The 21248-nt window shown below is 39.1% G+C and overlaps 2 protein-coding genes and 1 long non-coding RNA gene across 3 annotated transcripts in view; all 3 read right to left on the reverse strand.

Annotated features, from left to right (window-relative positions):
- Positions 1-429: 429 nt before the first annotated feature.
- LOC139940127 (uncharacterized) lies at positions 430-5001 on the reverse strand. The gene has a single exon (XM_071936373.1). The coding sequence runs from the start codon at positions 3527-3529 to the stop codon at positions 2273-2275; it is 1257 nt and encodes a 418-aa protein (XP_071792474.1). The 5' UTR covers positions 3530-5001; the 3' UTR covers positions 430-2272.
- A 6398-nt stretch (positions 5002-11399) lies between these two features.
- LOC139939501 (uncharacterized) lies at positions 11400-17257 on the reverse strand. Its single transcript, XR_011786316.1, has 4 exons — positions 16676-17257; positions 15765-15820; positions 14814-14874; positions 11400-12247 (listed from the first exon to the last, which is right to left on the reverse strand). It is a non-coding gene; the product is annotated as an uncharacterized lncRNA (long non-coding RNA).
- Positions 17258-18260: 1003 nt separating this feature from the next.
- The window catches only part of LOC139939500 (sialidase-3-like), a 78720-nt gene continuing 75732 nt past the window's right edge, over positions 18261-21248 (reverse strand). Inside the window, exon 11 of the mRNA XM_071935465.1 lies at positions 18261-20828. Coding sequence (XP_071791566.1) covers positions 20478-20828 — 351 coding nt within the window. The 3' untranslated portion in view covers positions 18261-20477. The remainder of the gene's footprint in view (positions 20829-21248) is intronic.

Genomic DNA, 21248 nt, shown 5'->3' on the forward strand with positions numbered 1-21248 from the left:
ATACCCTGTTGGTTGGCAAACGCCATAGAGTTTTGCACTAAGCAGACGCGCAATCGCGTTTGCGTCATGCACCCATTAGCCGTGTACAAAACAGCGCGATGTTCCCTCATTTTGCCAACCAAAACATTAGTGCGCACGCGCTATGTGCAATTTACATATTTCATGGGAAGGGTCTATTACCCCACGTTCGTCCTGGAAAAGTCGCCTATTTTGTTTTCCAGTAAGAACGTGTGTAAATGTTTACCCACACTCCACCTGGAAAAAACCCAGAAGCATCATCACGTGAGCCTTCTCGTCGTGACGTCAGTGCACCTCGGGTCAGCCCCAAGTGACCCTATCCACAAGTGGGGCTCTAGGGGCTGGCCCGAGGTGCACCGACGTCACCACGGGAAGGCTCACGTAGTGACGTACCGGGGGGGGGGGGGGGGTTTCCAGGTTCGAGGACGAACGTGGGGTAATTGTGTGCCCACGTTCGTCCTGGAAAAAAATAAAATACGCCACATCGGGGTCGACCCAGGGAAGCTAAACGAATGCACCCATTGTAAGGTCAGCTTTTGAACAAAAAAATTGTTTGCAAAGTATTGTTTACAATACAGGCTTAGGGGGGTAAAGACGCTGTCGACCAGGTACATACTAGGGGAAAACGGTGGGTCTTGATTTTACCGTTTGAAGGCTTTGGCACTGATGGAGTTTCTGGTTTGGGTGGGTAGTCTGCCCTGTCACCTGCATCTTTCGCTCTTGAAAGTTTCAAACATGTAAATTTGTATGACATTTATACATTTGACGTTTTGTAGGTTTAAAAAAACCGGTTTCTGCCTATTGTTGCATGTCACGAACGACACATTTTCCGTCTTTTGACGGATGGGAGCATTTGCCATAAGTAATATTTATTAAGATCCAAAATCCCCCCCCCAAAAAAAAAAAAAATGTGCTGGATACAGTACGCGCGGTGCACTCATTGTACACTTAACAAAAGATATATATCATCGTTTACGCTATATTTAAATATGTTGTTTAACTTTTATAGAATTACTGAAACAGTTAGCAATGTAAACAAAAAGCAATGACGAAAATTCCCCCTTTTCATGATTAAGTGTAAATTGCAACAATTATAGTTTTACCGCCCCTAATATAAGTGGAGTCGTCCATCCAGCGTCCCACTGCCTGGTGTCAAAGGAAATAACCCATGTGACATTTTAATGTATCCGACAAGACGTTCAGATGGACATAATTAAAAGGTTTTAATGAAATTTTCCCTAAAAACCCATAATAGTTTAGCGCTATATATTTGTGCTATATCAGAGTATTTTTTTACTCTCTTTGCGTTTGGGTTATATCTTTTATGATCTTGATTACTGTCGTGTCGTTTGGGTTTTTGATGGCGACAGTGAAAAGGCGTTGACCAGTTTTGTGGTCAACGCTGGGAAAAGCAAGGCATGTTTTATAAATAAAATCACAACCATCAAAATGTAACGCTTTCGAAATATTATGTTTGATATGTTTTCCCTGCTCCCGATGGCTCAGTAATTTTGGCTGTAAATTATTTTAAATACAATTCGGCCGCCGGTTGGATTCGCCCATTTATGTGATCCGCCGAAAAAGATTGAAAGACTCAAAACTATTTTGACGTCGCGCTTAATAATTGGAGTTTAATTGTTTCTATGTCATTCCTTAAGATACAACAAGAAGTGACAATTTGTGACAACAACTATTGCTGTTATAGGCCTACACTTCTTGTGATGCTAAAGCATTTTATGGCAACGTGTTTCCCCGGCCTCCCCCTTCCCCGCGCTCGTGTTCATATTGTTACCTACAGTTCAGAATATAGCTCACATTTGGATTCTCGCAAGCGATATAAGCAAAGTGAATCTGCTTAAATGCTCTCAAAAAGGTATACAATTCTCTCTTATCTCGAAAGGAGAAAACAGAATTACATAAGTAAGTTGATGAAGTGTATAGTGCAAAACCAAGAAGTCTGATGCATTGTAACTGCATGTATTTTGGTTATGCGACACCTTGGAGACAGAATAACTTCAGTATATATTGCCTGCATTTCAAGAGTGCAGTATAGTTTGTCGTTCCTATAACAAATTGTGAGCAAGTTGTAGACATTGTGTAGACAATTATGATAGAACATTTTCTGATAAAAAGATCATATGAAACGGGCTGTGTATTTGTAATTATTTTCAAATATTCAGAGTTTTGAGACATAGGCCTAAGCTGTTATAAATTAGCAGAAACTGATCGATGATTTGTCTTTTGCAAAGAGTGTTCAGTTATTATATTGAACACAATTTGGAAGTGACGACGTGTGGGAGAGTGTAATTAGCCTTGGTGTTACGAGGTTTGGTGCTACATTCTCGTAAAGATCATTTTCACGTGATGATTCACCAACATTTATTATTATGCCGTCGTTGTAGGCCACATTCTCATATTCTGTTTTCTTACGCTGGTGTGTCGGTCTTGGAGCTAAGTAATGCGGTGATGTTGGGCGGCTACTGTTGTTTGGAAGCGTGGAGACAGTGGCGGTGGGAGTATTGATGTATACGGCGTTAATTGAGTCCGAGTCCGGTGGTGGTGGTGGTGCTGGTTTAAAACAAGGTGGGTTTGTGCCATCATCCTCACGTATACGTCCCCTATTCAAGCCGTTATCCATACTTTCGCTCAGTGCTGTTTCAGAAACGGCTCCAGCAGGCTGCGATTCATGCTGCTCTTCGTTTAGAACGATGTGCCTTCTAGACTGGCTGCGTTTTTTGGTAGAACGGGGGTTTCTTGCTCTGCTTTTATTACAACACCATGCCAAACAAACTACCATAAACACAAAAACCGGAATTCCTCCAGCTGCAGCACAGGCAATCAAAATCCACAGGTTCACGATCTTGAGCCCACTCGTGGAGATGTCAGTATTTTCTCCCCCATCTACCAAATCGATCACAATACTTGCATTCGCTCGCAAACCAGATGGAACATATGCCTCACATGTGATCACACTACTGTTGTCTGATAACCTTAATTGTTTAAAAGTGATAATCTTGTTGTTGTGTGATACATTTGACAATGTTTGCTTTAAGCCATCCTTATACCAGTTGTAACCAGCAATGTGTGGAATGCCCTCTGCCTTGCAGATGAACGAAGCTTCCATCCCAACAGTATATCCAGTAGAAAATGTTGAGCTTTCTATCGAAACATTAACACCAATCTGAAGTGGAATTATTGAGCAATTGGAATCTATATGTCGACCTTTGCATACAAACTCAACACCATTGTCGTCTTCGTGCAGACGCCAAATTGCTACTCCTTGCTCAGATGATATGATGTCCATAGGTCCTTCGCTAGAGCTAACGCGGTACCAGTCGACCTCACTTAAATTAGCAAACCTGCCAATTAAGCTGCAATTTAATGAGACAAATTGTTTAGGGACTATCCCATGGCCACGTTTGTTTTCAATGGAGCACATTAAGTTGTTGGAAACACATGTCCTACATAGAAAGGCAAACACAACGAGTGCACCGTACTGTAGCCAACACATTTTAGGTGGATTTTGCTCTAATGGCCTATACAGGGAATAAGGGTTCCAAGTTAACTTTTCACTTCTGTCCGAAAGTTTTTTTCTAGACGTAGATACCAGACAGTTTTCCTGTTTCTAAAGCAAACGCTTGATGTTAAGGTGGTGACGAACACAAAATATTCTTTTTAGCCAAGTGTTGCTCTCAAGAAACGTGTGTTGCAAAGAAACAGATCGACCAATGTTGAGAATTCAACTGAATTTCTGTGCACAACAATTTTTTATTCCAGATATTTAATTGGACACGTTGGAGTCGAATGTCTCTTCAGATTATCCATTGATTTCGTGCGCGGGTGTGTTCATGATAGGTGCTTCATTCGCATGGTCTTCTGTGATTGCCAAATCTGTGTAACAAAGCATCGATCGTTTGATGATTGCTATGGCTTCGATCAAGTAGCCGGCTGGTGGTTGTGAGTAGTTACACACGCATTATCAACTAAAATCCACAGGAGATCACAGTTATCTCAGTGTCTATTTCCGTTCTTACAACGAACATTCGTTAGAGGTATTAGTGTTCTCCAATATATTATAATTATCAAGCTGACACCGTGAAGGCAACCTTTTGTAACTTCCTCTGTGTGTATATAGCTGTTGTTAATACTACACACACTTTCAGTACTAACATGACAGGACGTGAACAGAAGAGCAAGGTTGTGGTGCCAGAGATTGCATCCGGCCATCCGGGTTGGTGTTTATGTAGTCGAAACAACGTGTTTGGTTAAAAAAAAATGCACCGGGGCTCATTTCCTTCCTCCTAAAGACTCTGGACACTATTGGTAATTGTCAAAGACTAGCCTTCACAGTTGGTGTATCTCAACATATGCATAGAATAACAAACCTGTGAAAATTTCAGCTCAATCGGTCGTCGAATTTTGCGAGATAAGAATGCTTGATTGCTTTCAGATGCTTGATTTCGTATACCATGCCCGATATGGGTCATAAACTCAGAGGCATGCTCTGTGTAGGATTCCTACTCACTACTCCATAGGCAGTGTACTAAACGCCTTCAGTGTGGTACATCCATAACACCCCAATACATACCTGTACACTGTATGCTTATACATTATACAGCGACCTCTATTGATAACACTATTGGAAATGTATTGCCTGCATATCCCGACGCGTGCGAAGGAACGTTGCACAATACAATTTTAACCCTTCTTTGTTGTAGACCCTACAACCCTACTCCATAAGACACAGTGCTAAAGAAACCCTACACACACTCCTACTCGCCAAGAAAACCCTACACGCATCTACTGTACGTAACTGAAAATCGGCATTTTCCTACCCCTGTCATTTTGTAGACCCTACAACCCTACTCCATAAGACACAGTGTTAAAGAAACCCTACACACACTCCTACTCGTCAAGAAAACCCTACACGCATCTACTGTACGTACATGAAAATCGGCATTTTCCTACCCCTCTCATTTTGTAGACCCTACAACCCTACTCCATAACACACAGTGTTAAAGAAACCCTACACACACTCCTACTCGTCAAGAAAACCCTACACGCATCTACTGTACGTAAATGAAAATTGGCATTTTCCTACCCCTCTCATTTTGTAGACCCTACAACCCTACTCCATAAGACACAGTGCTAAAGAAACCCTACACACACTCCTACTCGTCAAGAAAACCCTACACGCATCTACTGTACGTAAATGAAAATTGGCATTTTCCTACCCCTGTCATTTTGTAGACCCTACAACCCTACTCCATAAGACACAGTGCTAAAGAAACCCTACACACACTCCTACTCGTCAAGAAAACCCTACACGCATCTACTGTACGTAAATGAAAATTGGCATTTTCCTACCCCTCTCATTTTGTAGACCCTACAACCCTACTCCATAAGGCACAGTGCTAAAGAAACCCTACACACACTCCTACTCGTCAAGAAAACCCTACACGCATCTACTGTACGTAAATGAAAATCGGCATTTTCCTACCCCTCTCATTTTGTAGACCCTACAACCCTACTCCATAAGACACAGTGTTAAAGAAACCCTACACACACTCCTACTCGCCAAGAAAACCCTACACGCATCTACTGTACGTACATGAAAATCGGCATTTTCCTACCCCTCTCATTTTGTAGACCCTACAACCCTACTCCATAAGACACAGTGCTAAAGAAACCCTACACACACTCCTACTCGTCAAGAAAACCCTACACGCATCTACTGTACGTAAATGAAAATCGGCATTTTCCTACCCCTCTCATTTTGTAGACCCTACAACCCTACTCCATAAGACACAGTGCTAAAGAAACCCTACACACACTCCTACTCGCCAAGAAAACCCTACACGCATCTACTGTACGTAACTGAAAATCGGCATTTTCCTACCCCTGTCATTTTGTAGACCCTACAACCCTACTCCATAAGACACAGTGTTAAAGAAACCCTACACACACTCCTACTCGTCAAGAAAACCCTACACGCATCTACTGTACGTAAATGAAAATCGGCATTTTCCTACCCCTCTCATTTTGTAGACCCTACAACCCTACTCCATAAGACACAGTGTTAAAGAAACCCTACACACACTCCTACTCGCCAAGAAAACCCTACACGCATCTACTGTACGTACATGAAAATCGGCATTTTCCTACCCCTCTCATTTTGTAGACCCTACAACCCTACTCCATAAGACACAGTGCTAAAGAAACCCTACACACACTCCTACTCGTCAAGAAAACCCTACACGCATCTACTGTACGTAAATGAAAATCGGCATTTTCCTACCCCTCTCATTTTGTAGACCCTACAACCCTACTCCATAAGACACAGTGCTAAAGAAACCCTACACACACTCCTACTCATCAAGAAAACCCTACACGCATCTACTATACGTAAATGAAAATTGGCATTTTCCTACCCCTGTCATTTTGTAGACCCTACAACCCTACTCCATAAGACACAGTGCTAAAGAAACCCTACACACACTCCTACTCATCAAGAAAACCCTACACGCATCTACTATACGTAAATGAAAATTGGCATTTTCCTACCCCTGTCATTTTGTAGACCCTACAACCCTACTCCATAAGACACAGTGCTAAAGAAACCCTACACACACTCCTACTCGTCAAGAAAACCCTACACGCATCTACTGTACGTAAATGAAAATCGGCATTTTCCTACCCCTCTCATTTTGTAGACCCTACAACCCTACTCCATAAGACACAGTGCTAAAGAAACCCTACACACACTCCTACTCGTCAAGAAAACCCTACACGCATCTACTGTACGTAAATGAAAATTGGCATTTTCCTACCCCTCTCATTTTGTAGACCCTACAACCCTACTCCATAAGACACAGTGCTAAAGAAACCCTACACACACTCCTACTCGTCAAGAAAACCCTACACGCATCTACTGTACGTAAATGAAAAAGGCCTTTTCTTACCCCCTGCCATTTTGTGGACCCTACGACTTCTACTACAACCCTCTGGGTCTTAATAAAAGGAATTTTTGGAACTGCTCAACAATAGTGTGTCAAACATGCTGAGTTAAACTTAGACAAACTGTCTATTCGCAGAAATAAATGCCGACTAATTACAATCTACAAGGAAGTTCATGGTCTCACTCCAAACAACATCAGTCATCTGCAAGTACATCAACATAAACTCACACGCTCATCTCATAAACCAAGTTTTCAAATCCCCACGCACTATCCCCCAATGGAACATGGAACTCCCACCAGAAGCAATTGTCCCAGAGGTCCCAGGGTTTAAGATCATGCTAGAAAAGTGCAAAATTATTTAGCAATGCTTGTAGGACCGCACGTCAAGAGCCGCATCTGAGGCGATTTGGGCAGTACAAGATCAAGACCCTACTACCTACGACTGTGTTAATTTTTTAGTTTATTCCATTGGTTTTTGATTGAATGTTTTATTATTAGGTTGTTGTTGGTCACGCAAGAACTGAATAAAACGCGCCTGTGTGTGACTAATATGCTAGCGAATGTGCTTACGAATGGAAATATGACAATTGCTCAAGCAACATTCGCCACAAATTCACTACGTTCACAAGTCATTCTCTACCTCCTCTTACGAAGATCGGTCACTTTATGCTGCTCTTACACGGCACCATATGCTAGTGAATATGCTAACGGAAAGAAAATTATTTGACACTCGCTCAAACTTCGCAACATTCGCCGTGTCTTCGTATATATTATGTTGGTAACAAATTCGGAACGTTCACAAATTATTCCCCACCTCCTTACGAAGATCGTTTCTAAATGTCAGCAAATGTTGTGAAGACAGTCATTAGCCGTCGATTTTCGTAAGATTGGTAACGTTGGTAAAGCGTGCGTAAGCGTTGGCAACATTCGTAAAGGGATTGGTAAAGCATTCGTAAAATATAATATTCGAAGGATTTTGGTATAATGAGAGGGCCGACCGAGGACGATCGAGGGTTGAGACCGAATTTCAATATTTATATTCGGAAGAATATTCACCAAAGTGTGAGAATAGCATATTTCAAATAGTCATATTCGGAAGAATTGTTTGCCAAGTGAGAGCATCATAACACGCTTACATCAGTGACTTGTAGAAGGCCTATACCGAAATTTGGACAACCCGAATAAAAACAAAACGCGTACAAGCGCGCAGACGGCCGGGTGTAATAAACTGGACGAGAACAGCTGACAAAATAATAAGAAAAGTGGGGAAATGGGACAACACAAATTAATGAACAATACGGGGAAAAATTAATGGGGCTGGGAAAATATTACGGGAAGGAAAAAAGGTAGGCCTTGTAGGCCTGCTAGTAAAATTCAGGAAACAAAATAACGAAACGGGATACAAACGGTAATGGGAAAGAACTAAACTGTGGTAGATAGAATGTTGTGCCTGGTTTTTATATCTGGTCTTTTTGTTGTCCCTTTTTGTTTGTCTTCAATCTGTCCACGGTTTTCTTGTTTACTGCCTGCCTTAAAGCCATTGTAACCTTTCGGTAAACAGTATTGTCCAGGGTCCACACTTCGTGTATCACAACTTCTTTATCAAATAAAAAACCTGTGAAAATTTGGGCTTAATCGGTCATCGGAGTCGGGAGAAAACAACGGGAAAACCCACCCTTGTATCCGCGCATTTCGCCGTGTCATGACATGTGTTTACTATAAATCCGTAATTCTCGTTAACGAGAATTGATATTGATTACTGTTTTCTCAAAAAGTAAAGCATTTTACGGAATAATATTTCAAGAGAAGTCTTTCACCACTACCTTCTGTAAACCCTGTAAGTTATTTGTAAATCTGTGAACTTTTTTTTTCTTCCTGTACCGAAAGGGTCAAATGGCTTTAAAGGCACTATTGGTAATTACTCAAAAATAATTATTTGCATAAAACCTTTCTTGGTGACGAGTAATGGGGAGAGGTTGATGGCATAATACATTGTGAGAAACGGCTTCCTCTGAAGTGCCATAGTTTTCGAGAAAGGAGTAATTTTTCACAAATTTGATTTCGAGACCTCAGTCCAGATTTAGAACTTGGGGTCTCGAAATCAACCATCTAATCGCACACAACTTCGCGTGGCAAGGGTTATTTTTCTTTCATCATTATCTCGCAACTTCGATGACCGATTGAGCTCAAATTTTCACAGTTTGGTTATTTTGGGCATATGTTGAGATACACCAACTGTGAAGGCTAGTCTTTGACAATTACCAATAGTGTACACTGCATTTAAGGCCCGACCCCACTGCAGCGATAACGATAACGATCAGGACGCCAAGAGAACGCTTTCTATTGGTTGAATTGCTCCACGCAGAATACGCACGGCGCCGATTTTTTTATAGAACTTGCGTTCTCTTTGCGTCCTCTTTGCGTCATGGTCGTTATCGGTATCGTCAGTGCTTTGTGGAATTTCATTTCAGTCCAACGGTAAATTTGGCAATTTCCAACCACTAAATGACACCGTAACCTACAATTTATATCTCTCTCTTTCTCAAAAATAAATAAATAAGTATTCCTAAATAAATAAATCATTCAAAAACAAGCCCGTAACAAAATCCATATGAGTCCCGTAAACTGTACATGGCCAACAGTGGACCCAGGAAAATAAATTTCCCAAATGTTTATCGTCAGCGTTTCCACGAGCCAGTGAATCCGCCCACGAAGCTTCATAGTATGATTTTCTGTTAGGTTGGTCGGAGGGGGGGGGGGGGGGCGGGTGCAGGCGTACAGCTCACTTAAAAAAACTCCCATTCCAACCAATGCTTGCTGCTAAAAATTCGTGAAAAACTCAACAACTGCTCTCTGTAACTCTTGAAAACTGTGTCATCCCCACCCGCCAGAAGAGGGCGGTAGTTACTGCTTGGAGTTGAAAAATTGTTGTAAAAACTATTAGTAAGGGAGGTCGAGGGATGGCCGAAGAAAATATTTACTAGCCTACCGCAATTTTTGGGCGAATTCATCGCGAATTCATTTTTTTATTCATTTTTGCAAGAGAGAGAGCATCATTACACGTTTACAGGGACTTGCTTTTCTATGGAATCTGCTGCCACCTAGCGTTCCAAAATCCGGCTCATTGAAAGTTCTCCGTTGGGATGTGGAACTTTTCCACTGGAAGTGCAACTTCCAAAGTGATTTATGGCTATATTAGATTTATTGTGATGCTAATTGTGCTGTAGATTTAGTTTTCATCCCCTAGTGGTTCAAGTGCATGCAGTGGCAGCGTATAGGTTGGTATAAAACTGTGGGGTTTTTTTTTTTGGGGGGGGGGATCAAGGATTTAAATGGCACAAATATTTTGGGAGTTAATTAATTTGGGTAATACTTATACAAATACTTATTCAATACATGTACTTAGAAACTACAAGGAAACAGATGCAAAAGTACGTTAAACACTCTTTTTATTATGAGAGAACTCAAAAAGTCAGTTCAAACAGTATAGATTAATACATTTTTCTGTTAAAAGAAAATAATCATTTCAAAGTTTCAACTGCATCGTAATAAAATTCATTCAGAAAGCTTGGAAAACAAACAAACCTTCAATGTTGGCAATAAAATTTCTGTCAATACCAATGATCTCATTTAAAAAAGCTTTTGGTTTACCTGTTCAATGCATTGTAAATAGATATGCGAGTGTTACAAGGCCCATTCCAATTGAAGTGGGAACTCAAAATCATTTAAATATAAATTTATGGTAATTACCAACTACAGTTGTACAAGGTTGATTTTTTTTTTTTTGAGGCTATTTCAGAGAGTAAAACGGTTAATTAGAGTTAATTTATTTACAGTAAAACAAATTGACTTAATTTCAACATAGTTTGAAATCTAACAAAAGCCTGAACTAAATTGTTTAGATTTGGATCAAGTAGTACTTTCTTGTTTGTTATATAGACAGTGTTTACATTGTATTTGGTTTGCGGTAACACCATGTGTGGATCTACTTGCCAGGTAGAGTTTGTTCTTAGAGAACTGTCTTGCTTTATTCTCCTGCCGTGGAGTAGATAATCGGAGGTTCGGGAGACTTCTCAGTTCTGAAAAGAACTGTCCTGCTTATTAACCATTACCAGGGCGAATGGTATAGAAAATAGACTGGACTCTGACTTTAGCTCATAGAATCGTAATTAACTGTACTGCCACGGAGTCAGTTCTGAATTGGTCTCAACGTTTTGACTAGCTTGCTCTAGTCATCGTCAGGAGACTGTAGTCCAGTCTATTTTCTACACCAAATAAACATTGATACCTCACCATGCAATGCCTCAAATCCTATATTATATAGACAGTCTGTACAAAGAGCTGACTGATTAGTATTGGCAAGGCTATAGTGACATAAATAAGCACTGAAACAATGCCGGGAATGATTTCCTTTCATTTAACTTAAATTGAAAGTAAAACATTCAATGTGAATTTCATACCATATTTGAATAATGAGAACAATCACGAGAAACCTTTCTGAATGACGAATGACGAATAATCTTATTATTATTATTATTATATATTATATAAGAGACCGACATGAGAATGTTTTACTGCTAACTGGTATGACCAATACTCTTACCATCAGTTGGACTGAAGCATTTTGTCAAGGCCTTTGTGGCTTGGACTCCTTTGTACAGCCGCTACCCCAAGCAACTGGAAGGAGATACCAGCCTGCGAGTGGCGAGCACGAGGGCCTTTTTACAAATTAGTTGCGGTTTCTTATGTTGTTCTTTATAAATCTCAACTTTTGCTACAACTAGATGTGACAGGGTCAGCATATTTGAAACAAATGTCTATTGCATTAGTACCTTTTTCCAGATTATGGCAAACTAATTTATACTTCATTCTCTTATATTATTCCAAATTTATTTCACCATAAAATCACTGCCATGATGTATTTTATTTCTTTTGAGTATTTTCTGTTAACTCAACTCATTCCGAACAAATAGACTTAAAAGGGAAAGTCTACTTTTTGAAAGCACTTTCCATACAAAATCTGCATAATGCATGTTTAATTCTATATAAACAATTCCTTAACAAAAATGCAAACAAGTTGTAAAAGGCCTTTGTGGCTTCCCAGTTTGACTCGTGGGTGTGGTCCACCTTTCCAGTCGCTTGGGATGTCAGCTGTACAAAACTGCACAATCCATGAACGTCTTGACAAAAGGCTAGCGGGACTGACGATGTACATTAAGTTACTTTTTTTTAGTCCAGTACTGCTTGAAGGTTGATTTCTACATTTTTACCTGCAGGTGGATAAAAACACAAAGACAATTAAAAAAAATATAATAATAGTGCAATACTTTCAAGCAATGATGTTCTGACAAATAAACTCGGTTAATGTGGCGTTTACACATAAACAGAGGAAAGAACTGTTAGAAAATTCCCCTTTTTCACTGAAAGAAATTAGAAATATCTGGAGCCCCTAAAGTAACAGGTAAAAATCATTGGAACAAAAATAATTTTCCCTTACACATAATGTGTTTTAAGCACTGTATAATCAGAACTTCCAAGAGCTCTATGAGAAAAAAAACCATGGGCAAATCACTTGCAAGGGATGAAACCTGTGACCTTTGCGTTGCTAGAGCAGATGTCTTGTCACTCGACCACCGAGCTAGCCCGGTGGCTATAGAGATATTTACATGTTGAAGTATAAGGCCTACAGACCCCTTGCATTATACCAATGCTGCAGGCACGCTGAGGTCACACGCACGTTTTTATGCACAAAGAACACAGCTACAGTGTACATGTATTGTCCCACAATCTGCCATCTTTTGGCCTCAGTGAGGGTATTTTTTAACAGTGTGACATCGTACGCCTAATTACATAGCACCTATATAATGGTTCACAAGGTGCGTGGTGTACTATTGAACCATGAACACCGGAGCAAGTAAAAGTGCAGTGTGTTGTTTTATGTATACTACACACTAATAATAATAGTAATGAAACGGCTTTTATAAAGCACCCTTAAGCCCCAAATGGTCCCGAGGATCCTGAAAGAGGTTAAAAATAAACAAATTAAGAAAATACAGAACAATTTAAGATAAACAAATTTGGAAGGATTAAGCAAAATACAAACACCCAATGACTTCAATGCTTTTCAAAACTTCAGCAAGTAAGAAAAATACAGGACACTTAAGATAAACAGGATGTACAGCTTTACATCACATCTGAAGAATGAAGCAACAATGGTACTTGATGTCTTGCAACACAAGTGTCATGATCAGGACTTGATCCCACACATCGCTGAAACACTAGAGCTTGGGTTTGGTGCTCTAGCTTGCTCGTCAACCAACAACCCAAAAATGGGTTCAAATCATAAATAATAAAAAAATAATAAAAATGAAAAAACAGCAGGCTATGTAATTGCCTTTTATTTTAATCCCTCAACAACATTTGAAATGTTGTCTGTTATCATTTAAACCGGTGGACACTATTGATAATTGTCAAAGACCAGTCTTCTCACTTGGTGTACATCAACGTATGCATAAAATAACAAACCAGTGAAAATTTGAGCTCAATTGGTCGGCAAAGTTGCAAGATAACTATGAAAGAAAAAAAAAACGAAAAAATACCCTTGCCACACGAAGTTGGGTACTTTGAGATGCTTGATTTCGAGACCTCAATATCTAAACTTGAGGTCACGAAATCAAATTCAAGGAAAATTACTTCTTTCTCGAAAACTAAGTCACTTCAGAGAGTTCAGAGAGGGAGCCCGTTAAGCCTGTTTCTCACAATGTTTTATACTATCAACCTCTCCCCATTACTTGTTACCAAGTGAGGTTTTTACTTTTATGCTGATAATTATTTTGAGTTATTACCAATAGTGTCCACTGCCTCTAATAAATACTTTCCCAGAATTCGGGTCGTCTCGTACCCAAGTCAACTCGTACCCAAGTCAACTCGTACCCAAGTCAACTCGTACCCAAGTCAACTCGTACCCAAGTCAACTCATACCCAAGTCAACTCGCACCCACATAAATGTTTACTCGTACTGATAAATATTGTAGTTTAATTTATTTATTTATATTGTTAATCATACATTTAGCTATTCATTGTTGCAATGATTTTGTTTTCTTATTTTTTTTCATGTTGCAGTTGTTTTTTTACTTAGTTAGGCCCTATCAGTGGGGGAAATTAATCAGAGAACTTTTTTTTTTAATATAGGCTTGTTAGAATGATTTTTTTTGTTTTTTTTATTCGGAAAAAGATAATAAGAACATAACGCAAATGAATGAATTGAATGAATTCTTACCATGAAATTTTCTTTTGTGAACACTTTAACAGGAAAAACACCAAGGTAAACATGAAGGGTTGCGTCTTATACATAGTATATTTTTTCATTGAAAATAATTGGTCTCATATGAACATCTTTATACCTCCTAGAACTAGTGTGCATCTGATCTGCTCAACGCCTTTCACGGTGACCCTTCAACACGGAAATTTAAAAGAAACCACAATGGATCTGAGTGAATATCCTTGCGGAAAAAAGGCAGAAATGAGATAAACAAACATTATTAAAAACGAAATTCGTGAGATTATTATCAATTAAAGTGAGCTCCATATGAAGGTAGAACATCATTTTTATTTCCTATCGCTTACAAAATCACGCCGCACGATAATTCTCCGTTTCGGCATACAACGTACGTTGTACGGTACGAGTTGACTTGGGTACGAGTTGACCTGGGTACGAGTTGACCTAGGTACGAGTTGACTTTGGTACGAGTTGACTTGGGTACAATATTTTGGGTACGAGTTGACTTGGGTACGAGTTGACCTGTTTCGCTTTCCCAGTGCTTTTTTTGTATTTACCTTTCTGTTTAGATGTCACATAAGAATCCAATCCTTTGTTTTTCTCTGTTCATCACTCCAGCTGCGTACCATGCCAAAAAATGTACAATGTATTTGTCAAGTGAGTAAATTGAATTGTATAGGAAAGTTACGTGTACTATACAGAATGTGTCTGTGCTTTGTTTTGAGATAAACCCATTAACTGAGGGGGGGGGGGGGCGCTTACTTCTAGAAACTATAAAGCTCCCGGCTCAAAGGGGAGCCTTTAAGTTATAGTTTCTAAAAGTAGGGGGCGCCGTAATACTTTTAAATTGTTATTGACATCTTTGGTCATACTACCATAGTCTAAAAAAAGAAGCACAGTGCCAGAGTGACTGGGTCTAGTAGTCTTGAGAGATCATATTAGTTGTCCGGGATTAGAAGTATAAACACAGAGAAAAAAAATCACCCCCATTCATACACGAACATAATGTTTGTACATTAATTAATCAGAAAACATTTATGTATCCTTTCTCTTTTTCATTTTCGGAATATGAGATTCCTGTTGCAATAAAAATGAGATTCCTGTTGAGTGCAAGTTTATCACTGCAACCACTGTTAATGTTACTCTACACTGTACAGTGTTGCAGGATACAGAAATCTTTACCAAAGTGAAAAATGACTGTCATCACTCGACAATGCTTGATAAGGAGTTGTCAATGGATTTATTCTTGTTTTATCTTACAATGTAAGTTACATTGAAGTTGATTTTTATTATAACCACAACAATTATTTCCTTCCTCCCTGTTTGTGTTTGTACTTTGCTACATATAACAACACTTTATTTTACAGTACACTCACTCAAAAATTAGGGCCAATCAAATACATTAGGCCTATTAGCATTACTATTATATTAAATAATTCACGTTAATCATTATTATGTACAGTGACCAGTCACTTTAGTTAATACAGACAGTGAAACAAACAACTTACCGAGCAAGATTTCCACCAAAATGTTTATGTTCTTTGTTGTAGACAAGACAATTTACCTACTCCTAGAACTATTTCGGTTTCGTCCGGCTATCGTCTCCCGTAACCTCATAGGTTTATATCTCTCACGCGTTCAACGACCCATGGTTCAATGAATTTCGGCATCAGGAATCTCTCTTTTTTTTTTTTTCAATCTCGCCAAAATTAGGCTCTATGTGTCCTTTGATGTATCAATGTGTATTCTTTTGACCAGAGAATCCACTCCACAATCTCAAAAATTGTTAAAAATGATAAATTCTTACCGTAATTTCAGATTCCCTATCTACTGTACGTGTTACTCCTCTGCCAACAATAATTGAAAATTACCCGACCTCGTTTTGCGAAAATGCGTCACGAGAGGGCGGGTACGATCCGTGATTTGTGTACAAAACATACACGGAACCACGAAGCTCGCACAGGGTACCAGTATGTACACTTTTTGCACACAGCCGTTTACATACTGGTACCCTGTGCGAGCTTCGTGGTTCCGTGTATGTTTTGTACACAAATCACGGATCGTACCCGCCCTCTCGTGACGCATTTTCGCAAAACGAGATCGGGTAATTTTCAATTATTGTTGGCAGAGGAGTAACACGTACAGTAGATAGGGAATCTGAAATTACGGTAAGAATTTATCATTTTTAACAATTTTTGAGATTGTGGAGTGGATTCTCTGGTCAAAAGAATACACATTGATACATCAAAGGACACATAGAGCCTAATTTTGGCGAGATTAAAAAAAAAAAAAAGAGAGATTCCTGATGCCGAAATTCATTGAACCATGGGTCGTTGAACGCGTGAGAGATATAAACCTATGAGGTTACGGGAGACGATAGCCGGACGAAACCGAAATAGTTCTAGGAGTAACAATTTACCAGTTTGTTTAATTAACTTACTGGTAGATTGAACACTTAAACTTTAAGGTCTAGACGTTCAGCCATTGAAACAGCATGTTTTCTTTCCCCCTGAAATAATTTTGTTCACTTCGAGGTAAGTAGCGAATTGAAAAAGTGTAGTTCACAAATATTAATGAATTTTGGTTCAAACTTTCCGGTAAAATGTAAGATTTAACACCACCATCATGTTCGTGTGTATGGTTTAACTAACAAACGAGTACATGGAGTATGATTGGTGCGCTGGTACTCGGTCTTCCCCCCGTAATTGGCTAAACACACAGCGACATGACGAATACCAGTTGTGTATGATGTAGGATTTCCCCCTGCACACACGTATGTATGTACACACAATGCATAACAACACATTACGGAACTACACGCGAGTACATTGAGTAGGGCTGTGTAGACCCTACACGATACGTGCGGTTGAAATCTCGTCCCATATCGGGCACCATATGTGATTTCGAGACCTCAAATTCTAAATCTGAGGTCTCGAAATCAATTTCGTGGAAAACTACTTCTTTTTCGACTACATTACTTCAGAGGGAGCCGTTTCTCACAATGTTTTATACTATCAACCTCTCCCCATTACCAAGAAAGGTTTTATGCTAATAATTATTAATAATAATAGTGTCCGTTGCCTTAAAGGCAGTGGACACTATTGGTAATTACTCAAAATAATTATCATCATAAAACCTCACTTGGTAATGAGTAATGGGGAGAGGTTGATAGTATAAAACAATGTGAGAAACGGCTCCCTCTGAAGTGACGTAGTTTTCGAGAAAGAAGTTTCCACGAATTTGATTTCGAGACCTCAAGTTTAGAATTTGAGGTCCGAAATCAAGCATCAGAAAGCACACAACTTCGTGTGACAAGGGTGTTTTTTTCTTTCATTATTATCTTGCAACTTCGACGACCGATTGAGCTAAAATTTTCACAGGTTTGTTATTTTATGCATATGTTTAGATACACCAAGTGAGAAGACTAGTCTTTGACAATTACCAATAGTGTCCACTGTCAGAGGTCCAAAGCATTATTCTGGACATATTGCTTTTTGATTCGCTTGTTGGTCATTTACCACGAGGGTGAATAATTCCACTAAACCTTTTACTCATTGCTCATCCTCATTGTTTTTTTCATCAGGTATTTTCTCCCCCATCTGCAGAAGACTCTACCGAATCGATCAAAATACTGACACGTATTCGCTCGCAAACCAGATGGAACATATGCCTCACATGTGATCACACTACTGTTGTCTGATAACCTTAATTGTTTAAAAGTGATAATCTGGTTGTTGTGTGATACATTTGACAATGTTTGGTTTAAGCCATCCTTATACCTTTCGAAACTCAAAACCGTGGATTGTCACTTTAAGCTTCCGTACAAAAAAAGAGAAATCACATTTTCTTTTCCTTATGAATTTGATCTAAAAAAAAAAAATGGAATAAATCACACCCGTTTCATCTTGATTTTTTTTTTTTTTCGTTGGGGGGGGGGGTTGCGGACCCCAGAATTTGAATTGCGAAAAAAGGAGAAATCCGGCTATAAATAGGAAAATCACAGCCAAAGCACAATCTTAACACCATTACTTGTTTTTTAATTCAGTCAATCATTAAAAAATATACACACATTGACATGGATGAGGTAACAAGTGTGCGTCTATTCCCCCAAGGGACTTTGAGTGACCAGAAGAGTGACGTATTTCCCGAGGCAGAAGGCTGAGGGGAATAGGTCCTTCTTTTGGTCACTCACATGTACACTGGTTCCCGAATTATGCCAGTAAATATGTGTTTTATAACACAGCTCGGTCTTAAATGTGAAATAAGAAATCTGGAAAAGAAAGGAAGTTTTGTAGTTGCTGTTCACGATTCAAGTCAAGAGAGGGCGCTGTAACCAGGCACTATTTTCAAAGACTAGTGCCCACAAACGCGCGATCACTAGCCTACGTATATTAGCTCATTCCACATGACTGTGTTTCAGCCAACCAGAATACAGAACACGCAAGAGGTGTGTTATAATAAGGAAATCAATGTGTGGTGAAGAGGTTTTGAACTAATGGTTTAAACCCAATGAGGCCTGGTTCTTGATAATTTTACCAAGACGAAGTCGAGGTAAATTATCAAGAACCAGGCCTCGGCGGGTTTAAACCACTAGTTGAAAACCGATTCAATACACAAAAAACATCAACACTTCTTGGTCAAAAAGTAAAATAAATGCAAAATTCATAAATACCTCAGACAGTTTCACTATTCCTATTGGTGGAGAGCACGTCACGTGGGTGTGTATAAACCTTTGTTTATGACCGATTAAAAAGTGTTAATTCATGGCATAACACGCGACCTTGCACCTGTTCTTTGAAGACAGTTTCTTCATTCCTATTGTTCGAGAGCAACGACTGAAACTGTTGTGCACATCACGCGATACGCGCGACGCGCACAGCATTCCCTAATAAGGAGTTGTTTACCCGAGGGCGGCACAACTGATGTGGCACAACTGTTACAGCCGTTGCTCTCGACCAAGAGGAATGAAGAAACTGTCTTATAAGCACAGGTGCAAGCTCGCGTGTCACGCCCATGTTCCAACACTTTTTACTGGTCATAAACAAAGGTTTATACACACCAACGTGACGCGCTCTCCACCAATAGGAATAGCGAAACTGAGGTATTTATGAATACAAAATAATGCACAGAATAGTCAGTAGCAAATAAACAATGAACTTCAAAATAGTAAAGTCAGTGTAAAGTCAATAAAAATAAAAACATTTGAGAAGTTTTCTAGTTTTTCTCCTTTTTTGAGCAATGTTAAATTCAATGCATTTTGTCAATGTTTTATAGAAAGTATCTCATTATATTTACATATTTAAATGTACAGTATGTTCAATGATTAAGTGATTGATGGGCAAACATAACAAGAATTCTGAGAAGCAAAATATGAGCCAACATCCGCCTCTGTACCTGACACCATCATCTATCAAAGTCAAAGGAACATTACAGAATTGGTTTTTGCTAACAAAACAGTTGCACTTTATGTAATCCACCATACACATAAACTGACAAACCTGTAGAAGTTTCTGGGTCACAATAAAATAGTGAAAAAACGATTACACATTTTGCATTGCATCGATGCCAAAATAAAAATGAATAAAACGCTCACTAAGCGCTAAACTCCAAACGTGAACTTAGACTATTTTTTTCTCATCTTTCTTACCAATTCTGTAATGTTCCTTTAAAGGCAGTGGACACTATTGGTAATTGTCAAAGACTAGCCTTCCAATTGGTGTATCTCAACATCATATGCATAAAATAACAAACCTGTGAAAATTTGAGCTCAATCGGTCGTCGAAGTTGTGAGATAATAATGAAAGAAACAAAAACACCCTTCTGTGCTTTCAGATGCTTGATTTCGTGACCTCAACTTCTTAATCTGAGGTCTCAAAATCAAATTCATGGAAAATTACTTCTTTCTCGAAAACTACATTACTTCAGAGGGAGCCGCTTCTCACAAAGTTTTATACTATCAACCTCTCCCCATTACTCGTTACCAAGTAAGGTTTTATGCTAGTAATTATTTTGAGTAATTACCAATAGTGTCCGCTGCCTTTAAGATGAGCATCATCTTTTGTGTGATTTTCTCTGTTTGTGCTGATGTAGTAATGCAAAATTTTGCCAACTTTGGTTATTTTCAAATGATTAATAATAATTCAAAACAAATGCCTTTTCTTTTGTCTTGAACAAATCATAGTTAAAATTTGTCTATGAAGCGTTTCAAAATATGATTTGTTTCAACTACTTTCTTTTTCTTTTTGTTCATAAATATTTTTTAATAAAGCTTGCAGATTGAACATTTGAAACTTAATGTGATCAAAAAAGTTTAAGCTTCCACCTTCAAACAAAACAGCAAAGTTATGCTCAAGTTTTCCACCATAATGAGTCTCAAAGTAAACTAAGTCTGAATAACCAGACTTGTGTGGAAAGAGTATCCAAGGTTTACTCCAGGAGAGACCACCATCCACAGAAAGACGCATTCCAAGATTAACACGCTCAACAGAGTCCACTGGGTTTGAAAATACAAGCCAGTTGCGATGGGGAGTTAAAACTTTGTGATGGCCGATACCAAAAGAGATGACACTTCCCTAAATAAAGAGAATAAAGAGGGGAAAGAAATAATATCATTTGGTATTAAAATATCAAATATACAAATTGTTTTCATCGGTGTTAGCAAGTGTGTTGTGTTAGCAAGTGTGTTAGCAAGTTTGAATAGTTTATTAAAGAGTTCAAAGGCAGTCAAACAGACTTCATCAGGCAAGTCCCCTGGCGTAGATGGAATCCCTGCAGAGATTTTCAAACATGGAGGTGATTGCATGAAGAGGAAACTTGCCCATCTGTTTAGGCTTATCTGGATTAAGGGCTCAGTCCCCCAGGAGTTAAAAAGACCCATCAATATTACACCTATACAAGCGCAAGGGTGACGGCACCCACTGCGACAACCACCAGGGCATCTCCCTTCTCTCAATCCCTGGAAATATACTGGCAAGGGTCGTACTGAATAGATT

The sequence above is a fragment of the Asterias amurensis genome, chromosome 7, assembly GCF_032118995.1.
Source record: "Asterias amurensis chromosome 7, ASM3211899v1".
NCBI lineage: Eukaryota > Metazoa > Echinodermata > Asteroidea > Forcipulatida > Asteriidae > Asterias > Asterias amurensis.